Source organism: Apteryx mantelli, chromosome 7 (assembly GCF_036417845.1).
Source record: "Apteryx mantelli isolate bAptMan1 chromosome 7, bAptMan1.hap1, whole genome shotgun sequence".
Taxonomy (NCBI): domain Eukaryota; kingdom Metazoa; phylum Chordata; class Aves; order Apterygiformes; family Apterygidae; genus Apteryx; species Apteryx mantelli.
In genome coordinates, this window is record NC_089984.1 from 26,954,081 (window position 1) to 26,968,263 (window position 14,183).

General features: G+C 35.7%; 1 protein-coding gene across 2 annotated transcripts in view; it reads left to right on the plus strand.

Annotated features, from left to right (window-relative positions):
- CPEB3 (cytoplasmic polyadenylation element binding protein 3) overlaps window positions 1–14,183 on the plus strand; it is a 90,404-nt gene that overhangs the window by 39,730 nt on the left and 36,491 nt on the right. For both annotated transcript variants that reach the window (XM_013951149.2, XM_067300077.1), the window contains exon 4: window positions 811–867. In XM_013951149.2, the coding sequence (XP_013806603.1) occupies window positions 811–867 (57 nt within the window). The remainder of the gene's footprint in view (window positions 1–810; window positions 868–14,183) is intronic.

Genomic DNA, 14,183 nt, shown 5'->3' on the forward strand with positions numbered 1-14,183 from the left:
TGTGAATTTCTTCCCATTTCCAGTTCCTGAAGTCACCAGAGATCTTCTCAGCCAACCTTTCAGCACTTAAATCTCACCTGAGGAAACTGGCACTATTTTGCATCTCTCTAGCTCCCGAGAAACTGGTGTCAGACCAGCAGGGCTTATTTCAATTTCAGGAGAACCTTCTTTATATTATAGTCTCATGTTAGGGGTCAGGAATAAATATTCCTAGGCCCATCTGTACTTTTTCAAATTACATGTGAATGTCTGTGCTCAGTCAGACCAAAGCTCCCTCCAGCCCAGTATCTTGTCTCAAATAGTGAGCAAGAGCAGCTTCTTAAGGATAAATATAAAAATGGGGTAAACACTCCCCATGTCCAGTGATCTGTAATTCAAGGACTTCTGGTGTCAGAGGTAGCATAGAAAATAGTGATTTATTGTTACCATTACAATTATGTGTACCTTTTAATGCTGTACTCTTTATTTGAAGCCTAAAATAAATAGCAAAACTGAAGCAAGCAGAAGGTTGAGCTGTGAAGTCCTATTTTGAGGGAGTAAACATAGTATTTTCCTAGTACAAAGTAAAAGGATGTACTAAAGATGTTTATTTCATTGTTTATTTTGTTATATTTTCAGTATTTTAACTACATAATATAAAAGCTACTACAGTGTTAAATATCTTAAATGTGTACTCTTGGGATGTTATCTTTTATAGATGGAAGTTTTGGCTACCCTGACTGTTCATCCCCTTTGGCAATCTTTAATATTCATGAATTTAATTTAGTCTTGAAATAAAAATATTAAAAACAACTTTTATTTACATTCCAGGGCGTATGGGAATAAACTTCCATCATCCAGGAACAGATAATATTATGGCTCTTAATAGTAAGTAGTTAACATCTAATGACTAATACTGTCATGTTAAATATTCTTTCTCACATATATATGTGTATGTAGCTGTACCATCAAAGACAAAAATGTGTATTAATAATAGTTGAATTGAAGTTTATGTGCACTGTCTTAAAATAACTTTCATAAATCAGTTATCTCTGATTTTCTTGGTAGAACTGGTGATTGAACACTTCATGTAGCTGCACTGTTCCACTGGAACCTTCATAGTGCCTGCTCTAGACAGCAGTGCAGAGCAAGTTTCTGTTCCTCCTTGCGTGTGTGTGCGTGCACACGTGTTAAATCTGTAACTTTAATTTCCGATATCTCTCCAGACATGCTTCTTTTTGTTGGGATGTGTTGTTACAACTTTTGCCTAAAGTTGCATTGACTAATGGCATTTAGTTTCTTGGTTTCCCTTGATTTTCCGAAGAAATTTTCATTGCCACATATCTGTAATCTGAAGAAAAGATAATGTTTATGGAAATGTCCAGCAAACTTTTCCAGGTTTTTTTAATCTTCAGTGAACTAACATCTCCACAGAAAAATTTATTTAAGTATTTTGAAATGTAAGTATTTGCTTAGAATGTTGTATTAGTCAGATGCATTAACATTAGTTTACTAAATTCTTTATAATTTGATTTTTTTCATGGTTTATAATTTCTTTTACTTTTGCACTGTCTGTATAAGTCATTGTATTGACAATATGTGTATTGACAATAACAAGTGTATTGTTGAAAGCTTCAGATTTTTAGATTCTTATAATTAGATTTTATGTAGTACCAAACAGGATTAAAATTTAATTTTGTAATTGTATAAAATTTTAAATTTCTAATAGACATTTTCAAGGAAATAAGCAGTTGAGCAAGGTTTAACTTTTAAGCTTTAGGCATTTAATGCCAATTTTTAGAATATACAAAACTTACTGTTAGTGTTCTTTTCCTTAGCTTTACATAGTTAATGACATGAAATTTTTGCAGTTTCTGTTGTCATAGGTATCACATATGCCACATTTTGTTATAGGACACATGAAATTATTTGAAGTCAGGTAATTAATTGGGAGAAATGTTCCATTTAATTAAAAATACTATTGAATAGGAAAGCTGATCAAGTGTTTGTGTGTGTAAATAAGTTCTACATGGTACAGTCTGCTGTGCTTTGACATGAATTCTGGTCTCAGAATAGTTTTTTTGTTTTTATGTGGGCATTTCAATAAGCTGGTTTGAATAGTAATAGAATTGTGAAAATGGGAGATTTTGTTTGAATTTGAGTTTTTAAAAATGATCAATATCTGTTATAGAATATGTAGCAGTATTTCTTATGGAGTAGGGATTTTTGGAAGATGGGATAAAAGTGAGTTGTCCCAAAATGAAACATCTCTGATTTTATATAATATGGTAGCTTTTTGTACGAGTTTTTCATTCCTAAGTGGATGAATGTATTCTATTCTGATTTCTTTCATTGATAGATAAATTTTAGAAGAAGCTGCCTTTTTAATGGGAACAAAATTTAAGAAAATTGAATTTCTTACTCCCTGTCTAATCCCTTTGAAATTTTACAGCCAGCTCTGTAATCTGCTTGGTTATAAAAATAAAGATCCTTCCTCGCTATAGACCTGGTGTAGGACTAAAAGAATAGTATAAATAAATGATGGTCCTAAACAAAACGTTTATACATTCCTAGGGATGTTTACGTTACGTTACATACATTATGGGATTGTTTAAATATTAATTGTTTACAGACTTGGAATCATAAATATACAACTTATATGAAATAGTAGGACTTGTTCTTTTGAGTAAAATTCAGCAGAAAGTGCTAAATAAGTACTTCTGCATTTCCCCTCTCCTGCATCTCTTCTGCCTCCCATTCTTTACTAGATGAGGCCAAACCATTTTTGGCCATTACTAAGAGCCCAGAAGCTAGATTTACTGTACTGTGAAACCATTGCTTTTCGGTCTTAAATCTTTGATTTAAAGGTTTGTGAAGATTTATGATCAAAAGCAAGTGTTCAGGTACACAGCCTTAGAAATTACTTGCAGTTGATCATGTAAATCTTCTTTTATATGCAGCTAAAACTGACAAATTTAGAACTATGCAACTCCCATGTGATCCATGTTCTTTGCCATGGTGAAATACACTAAGAAAAGGTAGTTCAAGAAGAAATATTCTTACTTCTGCCAGAATGGCCACAGTTTGGATAAGGAAAATTTCCCAAAAGAGATTTCAGCCCAGTAATTTTTGGAAGAAATTGGAGATCTTATGTAACTTACTCAAATCACGATAATGCTTGCAATATCTATATATAATTTCTATGCAGCCAAACACTGACTGCTGAATCCACAAAACCCAACCCTCACATTCTCTTTATAGTTGCTACATAAGCATTTTTCTCTTTTCCTGCTAAGAAACAGTAATAATCCCCAAGACTTTATATTCAAAGCTCATTTTATCACTAACGGTGTACACAATCTTTCTGAAGTTACATGGTAATCTAGGTTCATGCCTACAGCAATACAAAACTTTACTCAACATGTTGAGCAAGAGGAGAGGTTTTTTGGGTGCTCTTCATCTCTTTAGTTCCTTCTCATCCTTCGTGGCCGCACTTCCAACTGTGCTTTAGCTGGTATTCTTATTTATTGATTACAGCCTTTTGAAACAAGGGATTTTCCTAACTGGCCATCTTGAGCTACTGGCTAGAATTGTTGGGGTTGCTCTGTTCGAGGGTAGGCATTACTTGCCGTTTAATTGACCTTAAAATCTCAAATGCTTAGTAGGCAGGGCTTAGTGCAGAGCATACTATCACCATTTTGTTCATCACTATATGAAGCTATAAGTCATGATCATCTCAAAGCAATGAGTTCCTGAAATAATAATATCAGTGGGATAGAAAAGAGTACTTGTAAATGCGTAGATTATGATGAATGCTATTCTTATTGTTAATGGTATTGTGCCTGTATATACACACACACAAACACACACATGTATGTATATAAGCATGTTTATAGAGTAGTGAAGTTTGAAGTTCAAAACAAGAATTAGGCTTTTATTGAGGAATGTGCTGCACAAAATATTCAGGGAGCCTGAGCCTAATCCTGAAGAATTTGTAAACAAAAGCAAGATCAAAATACTCAGATTTGGAAACACTGAGACAAGAAGGGGGAAAGCTAATGTTGTTGAATATATTGACTCTTGATGAACTTGCTGATACCAAATCAAATTTAATTTTTGTAAATATCCGTACACTACTTTGTCCTTGACTACTACTTACACAAGAAGTCTGTGTTTAGTAGTAGATGACTAGTTTTAATCTTTAAAAAAAATTCTACTCTCTCTTAAAAGAAAAGTGAACAAATAATGTCACTACTTGATTAAAAACACTATTTCAATTAATATATCATTGATCTTGAGATAAACAGAAGAATTTTTTGTAAAGAGAACATTCAGGTACAGCAGCTTATTAAATGAATGTGACATTGTAATTTCTAGCAGAAACGTGGCATAAATGGAATTATTGATTTTTATTTATTTGTGTAAATTTGTTATGAACTTGAAGAAACCAAGTATTGGCTGGGGCACTTTTAGTTAATGTTTACAATACCAATTAAAATGGAAAATAAATTAATTTGCTTTGCCTAAATGAACTCTCTGGTTTCCTCTGTCCCCTTCCTTTGCTAGCATTTGCTCCCATTTGCAAACAAACATTTCTGCAGCTATAGCTTTTGTCCTGGTATACCGGGTTTTCTTTTGAGTTAATACTTGCTCCTTTAATTAGATATATTAAGACTAAGTGATCAGCATGAACACATAATCAGCTGCATGCTAGTTGGTGGGCTATCTCCAGTGCTTCCTGTGAACTCCAGAAAGCCAACCGCAAACTTTAGTGGGAGGGTGGTATGGGGTGAAAAGGGAGAAGGGGAATAGATGGGGGTGTGTGTGATCTTCCCCAAGGAAGCACAGGGCTGTGTTGCTGGGGTCTCGTATTAGCTCTTATAAAATGAGTTTACACTAAAAGTAGATTTAAAAAAAACCCCAAACTTGTTAACTGCTAGAATTTTGTTTTTCCTAAAGTTCCTGTATGCAGTGACTTTGCACTGCTGTTGGGCTTCAAATGTTCCATCTGCTACTGCTGTTACCTTTTCAGATGAGATAAGAATTATCATCTGCGAAGTCTGGTACAGTTTGCTCTCCATCTGACTGTCTTTTCTTTTTTCGTAGAAGTGTCATTTAATTGTTTGCTCTGAATAAAATAGATTGAAAAATATATTAAGGTAACATTTTGGGGCATATTTTAGATGTTTTTGTAAAGATTTTGGTTTTGCTAATATAAATAATAGTTATGCAGGGAAGTGTTCATGCTGTCTCGGAAAATGTAGTGTCAGGGAAACAATTTAATTTTGTATTTTCCTACTTCTAGGGCTTTTAAAATTGCTTTGTCTCCTTGAGATCTGTTGTACTTGGCTCTTCATATCTTCTGATGTATTGTTTTCAAACATATAATGTTTGGATATTACAAAGTTTCTGAAATATGATCTTGTGTTTACATCTTTTGCCAATGTTATTGATATACCTTGAAATGAACAGTTCTTAATAGAAAGTTTTTTGAATTATTTTTGTCTTGCAAAATCTTTAGTTGGCAGCTTAGTAGTTGACAAAAGCGTGTTTTTTGTAGTGATAATATTCTGGGTAAATGTGCAGCTAAATTGCCAGAGGCATTTATCTCCTCTCATAGTTTTCTCTCTGTGTTTTGGGGGGGGGGGGTCGCCCCCCACCGAGTAGGATTTAAGCTAGTTAAGGTTATACTAGATAGAGGTCCAAAAGTTGATGCCTGAATTTGTTATAAAGTTTTGGATGAAGGCTATCTGGAATGAGTTTAGCCCTCCAAGTCTGCAAAAATATTGACTGGACTTTGTACTTGATTTCTGGTAATGTAGCTCAATTCCAAAATCCAAACCATCAATAAGATAAATCGCTAAATTTCATCATCATCAGACCCTGGCATGAAGTAAGGTGAAATTGTGAATGCATTTTACAGAGTTCTTTTGTATGGGATGTCCACTTAGTATGACTGTGTAAGGACTCTAGATGCATTTTTGTGGAGAGTTGGGGGGGGGGGGGGGAGGCAAACTAAAGCCCAAGAAGATTGGTACCTTCTTACTGAAATTCACTGAGGTCTTTAGCTCTGTTATCAAGTCAGGTTACTAATCTGTTGCTGATTCATTTTCATGTAGGGAATAATAGAAAGAAAGAAAAGATGCTGAGAAATCTAATAAGATTTGCAAAGCCAGACCTAGTTTAACTGTGAAGAGATCAGAGTTTATTTCATTGGAGGGATGATGGAATAGCAAAGGGTTCATAAGAGTGCCAGAGTGTGTGAACTGTCACTTTATACATAGCCTTGTTAGGGTTTTCAAAGTTGGCTATACAAACCCTTGTTAGGAGTGATAGAGTTAGTACTGATCCTGCCTTGGGGAAGTAAAATGGGCTAGCTGATATCTCAAAGTCCCTTCTATATGTGTTTAATAAAACAACAACAACAACAAAAAAAAGGCGAGGGGGGGCAGCAATTAGACATCCTTTTCTCTTCTTTCTCCCCATCAAGTTTTTATAATAGCGTCTGCATTTTCTGAGCTCTGATTTGGCTGTTACTGAGAGCAGTATCTCTTATCAGTGACTGCTAAAACTGCTTTTTCTAGGAGAGGAAGATTTCTTAACTTTTCTTCCTTTTAATCCCACTTGTTAGCTCTTTACTACCTTATTTGTTTTTCCACTACTCTTCCTGCAATGTGCATTCCTTTCATTTGTGTGATCCTTTCTATTGTGAGTGAGTGCCATCTGTTTCTGCAGCATTTAGGATCAGGACTTGCCAAGCTTTTCCATAGCCCTTATGCATGATGCTAGAAGTGACGGGACTTGCAGTCAAGGACTGGATTCAGTAGACTGGAAGCAATATGAAGGAAGTTCCCATCAACCTGGCTGTTAAGAGTGTGAGCTTTTATCATTAATCTACTTTTAAACCTAAACAAAGAAATGAAAATAGATAAGCCTTCCCTCCCGCACAGATGCCTGACCACTAAACGTGCCTGAGGAACAAAGGCCTAAACTGTTGGAAAAAAAAAATAGTTTTGAGTATCAAATGTCAGAATAAAGAGAAGTTTTGCAGTTCACATGTCTTGATGGAGTATTTGAGGTCTGCTGTGTGGGCCTTAAACTGCATACAGCTTGCAAGTAGATTGTGTTTTTACTGGTGATGGGATTCAGCTTGTATAACTGGTGGCATGCCAATATATATTGGCAGGGAGATTGTTGGAACGCTTGCATTGCTAGCATTGGAAAGAAGTGAACCAGAAGGGGCTGTTGAGGCTCATATCACCAAATTATCCCAACACTCATCTGCACATCCAGCCCATCTATCAGTGGAGATTGAGAACCATCTTTAGAGCCACTCATAGATGAACAGCAATTCATCCCAATCCCCAAATCCCAATTGCTTGGATTAATTCTTTCAAATACCTCTTAAAAAGTGTGGAGGACAGAAGTCTTGTCCTTTGTGAAGTTGTTCTCTGGGGCAGCTTCTCTAGCCATACAAAAAGGACTGCTTTTCTAGCCATACATTTTCTTAAACAAGCTGTTCTGTTGCATTGCTCATCACTGAAAATAGTCCCCCAAATCTCCAACACTGAAGTATGCCAAAGTAAAAATAATTTTAAATACTATCTTGGACAAAGTGGGGAGGATGCTCTACAGATAACAGAAGAATATATAGAAAACCTTATTTGGAAGCAAATAGATTTCAATGCACATAGTGCTCAGTACAAACATACTAATGCAAGAAACACAAAAGTTAATATACTGAGCCATGTTTAATTCTTTATTCCTCCAAATATAGTTCTTATTTTTCCACATGTTTACACATTTGACCTGCTCAGTTTTATCATGCTACATTCCTTTATCAGCTTGTTTCTTCTCTAGTTAAAATCCAGAAATTGTTAGCCAAAGAACATTATTTTATTTGCAGTACATTTATTCTGTTTTTATTAAGCATCTGCCTGATTTTTGTATGCAAACTGTTCTTGTCAACTTTGACTGCTATTTTAGTTGGTAAGAAATGTTGAATTGATTCTAAACTCTGTTTATGAACATATAATTTTATTACTTTGCTACAAAATAAGTTACCCAAGCCATTTCAACTTTGTCTACTGCCTGTCATATGCATCCAACTGTGTGAAAATCCACTTTTTAAATAGAACATTCCTTACCTATCTCTCAGAGTTTTTTTTCTCATGTTTTGACAGGTCATTAAATAGTCTTGACCATATTCAATTTTTCATATTCAAGTTTAAGAGAAGTCTAGTACTTTACAAAGATACAATATTCATATGTATAATCTCAGAAATTCATGATAACCCAAATGAAGTCTTTAAAGCAGATGACAGAAATTCTGGCTATGTTGCATGTACTTCTAGCATTTCAGTTTCTTGTTAAATACACACAAATACTTGCTCATGGTCTGAGTATTTTAATGGTATGAAAACAGAATTCCTAGATTGTTCCGTTCATTTGCTCTTTAATGTTAGTTTAACAAAAAGAGTTCTTCACTGAGTTCAAGTTGGGTGTTACAGAGATATTGTTATAGCAGAGATACATTGTGTAATTACGCTTGATTCTATCACCTTCTCTGAGTTCATTAATTCATTTTTCCCTGGAATTGTATTTCGCTTGTGAACTTCCAGATCTCTAAAGAACTTCAGAGACTAACTATTCAAAACAAAGAGCCTGACATATTTTCCTTTCCAAATTTAGAATGTTATTGCATAACTCATACTGTCCTAAAGCAAGTATTGTTCTGAACTGCTGACTGCTTCAAGTCGAATGAGTTTTCCAAGTTAGAAATAAGATACCAGTCTATAAATCAAGGAGGTTCCCAGTCTTGTTAAATAAGCTTTTTTTTTTTAAGTCTTCTAACCCCAAATTTCAAATCTTAAAATTTTGGCTTTTTTTTTTCATAGAGATAATGCTATTTTATTAATATTTAGGAAGCGTCTCTAAGATTTTTGGGAAATGTATATCTTTGATATTGTGGGCATATCATTGCATGAACAAGATAAGGCTTAGTATCAACAGTGAAGAAAAATGTTTTTAACATTCTCAAAATACTTTCTATTAAGTCTTCTGTAAAATGTGATAATATAAATAAATCACGTTCCTTATGTCTGCATTTGAATTTACCTGATCAGGTTCACTTTTAGCTTTGTTATGGAAATAGTTTAGATCTAGTTCTTTTGAGCTAGCAGTTTTTGGATTCACAAATTTATAACTTCCTTAAAATGTTAACCATCTATTTGATCATGTACAAGATGCAGATCCAGTCCCATATTATAATAAAGAAATGAAAAAAATTAGAAAAGAAATCTCTGTGAGAATAGAAGATTTAACTTATAGAACAGATGAATAACTTGTAATTCACTATCTGCTTTGGCATATGAAGTCTCTTGACTTAGACGTTTTAGTTTGTCTAAAATAAACCAAAAATTTTAAGGGGTGTACCTAACCAGTCAAAATTATTTTCACAGTTCAACATACTTCAATAGCATTATAATAAATACATTTTCTTTTTTAATTGACTCAGTTTCTCCAGTAAAGGCCATCATGCACCGTTCAGGTTCTAGCACAAAGAAAAAAAAATTAATCCTGTCCCTACCTCTGCTGAAATCTGTAAAGAGAAGCTTTCACAGCTTGTGGATGTTATGTTGCTGTTAGAATCTGATTAAAAGACAGGTCAACAAAATTAATTTGGCCATATTATCTCCTGTATGAACACCCTGGAAGTACATTGGCTCGTCTATAGATTTAAGATCAGATTTTTAATAAGGTCTGATGCATTTGAAAAAGGTTCTCCAGAAGGTTCTCTGTCATAAGTTATTAATATGACCATAATGAAGCTGCTGAAAGCTTTTGATCTGTTTGACATAGGTGACAAGTACTCAAGTTTCTATGGAGATAATTTTCTTAGTGATTTTAAAATGTTGAATAAATATCAGCTCCATGTATTTGGTTTCATTAAAAATTGTTTTAAGAATGTGCTTGTGTTTCAGTGAAACTTGTTAATTGTTTTACCAACTTTCTCCCATTTGTAGCTAGCTGTTTGCCCAGGGAAGCTCTTCCCCACAGTTTCTAATCCATAAAAATTAAGCTCTTAACTGAAATTGACAAAAATAGTTAGAATGGACACTTGTTGCTTCACATGACTAACATCTGTTGTCTCCAGGAGATCTAGTAAGGTGTTTTATGTTTTTACAAGTGCTTCTTAACTTAAAAGGATTGGTTCATAGGGATATTGAGCTGTAAAATATTATTACACCTTCTTATACTGATGTACTGTGACAGCATTTAATTGAACCATGTCAGGTGATGCACAATTCTAGGTTGAATTTCTGTGTAGTCATCACTGCTATTTATTTTTGCCAAGCGCCACTAATTTTTATTTTCTGTTACCTTATAAATGGAATCTGATGTGAAAAATATATGCCACAAACCATATACTAGGAGATTAAAGAAGCTGAGACCCTTCAATCTGGGGAGGAGAAGGCTGAGGGCGGATGCGATGGAGCTTTACAAAATCATGAAGGTGGTGGGTGAGGGGGAAGTAGAACTGCTCTTCACCACAGTCCACAGCACCAGAACTGAGAGATGTTTGGTGAAACTTCTAGTAAATCCATTTAAAATCCACAAAAAAAAGTGCTTCCGTAGTTTACTTCTGGAACTTGCTGCCACAGGAACTGGTGGAAGCAGATGATATCAGCAGGTTCAAAAAGGCATTGGACAGATCACGAACAAAAGGCCTTGTGGGCAGGTATTAGAAGAAAGCAGGAGTGTGCCTCCTAACATCTTTAATCCAATCCCTCTGGATGCTGAGGGAAGAGAGGGGAATGTACCCCTGACAGTGGCCAGTCTAACATGTTCTTTCTAGTGCCACTCTTGAAGACAGAATATGTCTGGATGGACCCTTGGGCTTACCCAGTAGGTCATTTCCTGTGAGTTCTTACAGGTATATGGTATACAGGTATATAGCTGAGCTATATGGTTCATGTCTACATATTCTAGGTACATATATGCATACAGTAGGCACATATACTAGGTAATGCCTAGTCTATGAGAATATGTTTTAATCAAAGTCCTTTCTTTTCTGTAGTTATTTTCTTGATTTCATCTCTTTCAAATAAATTGCCGAAAACCTGCCTTACACAAATGATTTCCCAGAATTATTAGCAATTCTGGTATTTATTTGCATGTTTTGCTTTTGTTACACTGATGCCCCTGTCTGTGCTAGGACCCTCCAACTTAAACAATACGGAAATAATCAAACTTGTTCCCGTTCTTGGTAGTGAGTTAGAGTAAAGGTGGTTTTCTGGTTGATACATGATGTGAAATGCATGTGTTCTTGGTTTTCAGGATGTATGTACACTGAGCAAGAGTAACTTTAAACAACAGAGTAACTTCTCTCATCTATGTAACTTCTCTCATCTACATAACTTTTTTTCTTGCCGACATTGTCACATGGTGGATGTGCTGGTCCTCTGACTTTCCAGGACCAGGGGCCAGGGGTCGTTAGGTCACTCTTTCCTTCTGAATCCTTGAGGGCTATCTTGGGTAGATGTGTACTTCACTATGTCCTGTGTTTTGCTGCTATGTTCATCTCATAAACCATATTATCTCAAAGCTCTTTTGAGGTAAAACTCATAAACTTCATAAAATTTTGCAAATGCATTCTTATGCCAGAGATAGATCCCCTCCTCCCTTGACTGCCAGATATGACTTTGCAAAATTCAAGCTTTTAAAGTTCTTTTTCATCAATTTCATATAGCTTTTCTTGAGATGCAGTTAACATTGCAGCATTTCAGTTTAGTATATTTTATTTTATTGGAACAATGGGTAATCTTAGTTGCAGACTTTTGAGAGTTCCAGGATTATCAGAAGATAAAAAATAATGTATTATCCCTTTCTATTTGTGTGCATGCAATTTAGAACATAGTGGTTATGTAGCTTTCTTCTTCCTGTTGGAGTTCAAGAAAACTGCAGAGGGATGGAGAAATACTAACGCAGTCATGATCATTCAGTGAGGTTCGGAGTTGCACAACTGATAGGTGTCTGCTTGCAACTAACAGTTTAAATGGGAAATTCTTGATAAATATGTTCATTGCTTCTTAAAGTTGCTACATTTTCATCAATGCTATAATGTTCCGAAAGGTACCTAGGAGAGAATCACTTCTTTGTGTGGAATTTTGAAACCATTCAGGAGATGGTTTTCTGTGTAAACAGAGGTTCCTGTTTGGCACCAGAAGTAGTATATGGGAGTGGCTGCCATCGGTGATGGGTGCGATTTTGGGAGCTCCCAATCTGTTTTCTTTTGTCTTGTGTTTGAATTGCCTGTGAGAAAGCAACTATTCAGATATATAACACTTATAATCTCACTATTCGTAATAGTACAACCAGTTTCTTGGTTCCCAACTGTCTTCATTCAAGAATAATTTCTAAGTTGTTTATTTTCTAAAGTATTTTCTCAAACTGGAGGCATTATGAAATTTACCTGATGAACCATTCCTTCTGTTATGCCTGTTGTGCTCTGAACTTTGAGTTACAAACTAGATGGATATTCTTGATTAATTTGTCTCAAACTGCACATTCTTTTTGTGCATTCTATGTAAATGACAGAAGAAGGTGCATGTTAACATTCCCAAATTGCCTTGTTGCATATCTTTTAGCTTTTTAGAAAAAGTAATATTTTAATGTAATCATTGGATAAAACTGAGTTTAGTGTTTAAATGTGATGCAATGTTTTTAAATCGGCAAAAGCTGACTAAGCTGTCTTCCTGTTTAAGTGGATTCCAGTATTTTTCCCCTAGTATTTACAGATGATTGTAAATATACCTTCAGTTAAAGTTTTCTAGACGTAAAGACTAAGTGTGTGAGTGCAAGTATAAGGTAAAAGTAATGGTTATTCTAAAATTTACAGAAGTCTTTGGTAGATTTCTACCATCATGTAGTCTAATCTTGTTCAGTGCCTAAATGCTTCCATTAAACATATGAAGCTTTCTTTTCTTCTTAATAGAAATACAGAACTCTTTTTCATCTTACCCTGAAGTAATATTTCTAATTTGTAGATAGATAGCATTCTGTTCAAGAAACCTCTCTCAAATAAATTGCTCTTGAAAGGTGTGATACTTATACCTTGACACATGCTTATTTTTTGGTGTATGGGCATTCAGGAAGACGACTTACTACATGAAATCTGACAGTGATTCTTTGCCATCATAATAAGTAATGAAATACAGCTTTGGCAATAACTGAAAAGGGGGAAGATTCATTTTATTCTTGCTGCGAAGCCAAATCTAGTGTTAATTCTCCGTATCACTTGTGCAAGCAGCAGAATCTGTTCCAGAGCTTACCAACTTCCTCCCTGTGGCTAAATGGTTGTTTGCACAGGTAAACTCCTTCCACTGTCCTCATTTAAACACAAATTTTAAAGCAGTTCTTTATTATAGGCCTTGAGGATTTTTTTTTTAATCTTCCGAATGAAACACTTGTGTAGTTGCTCTTTTGTGGCCTCACTGACAGGAGAGAAGGGAGGGGAAAAAAAAAAAAAAAAAAAGACATAGTATGTGGTGTCTGAGACTGTATTTCTTCAGGTCTCGTGGAGGAAATTATGTGAGTAGAAGGGAGGTTACTAGTGTGTACAGAGAGGGAGACCCAGCCTTGCTCGGGGTGGCCCTCCTGGCCGCCCAGCAGCGGGTGACGGCCAGCGCCCCGAGCAGTTCTCTCGTAGCCGCAGCCGAGCTGTTGTGCAATTGCAGGCCCAGCACATCTCAGGACGTGTGGTTGAAGAGGGAAAACAGAGATAAGGGAAGGATGGAAAGTTTTACGGTGGGGGGCACTTGGTGTACAGCAGGGGGGAGAAGGGACTGGATGAAGTGGGTTAAGGGAACATAAGGGGAGCTGCAGGAGTCCCAAGGAAGACCCGGACACGTCGGCAGGTCCTGAAGGCCTTGTGTTGGGCATGGAAAGAAGAGGTGGGTTTGGGAGAGGGCAGGAACACAAATGGTGCTGCAGCGGGGAGAGGAGGAGCAAACTAGGCTCTGCTAGTTCCTCTCTGGGCTTGCTTTCTGCTGAAAAACACAGCATGACTCTGAGCCTCTTAGCCAGGCACTTGATTGCCTGGCAAGGCCACAGATATTTTTTGTAAGATTAAGGTCCCTGTGTAGTATAAAAACACTATTTTCCAGATTATTTTCTTGTATTCTAAAACTGAAGAATAAAAA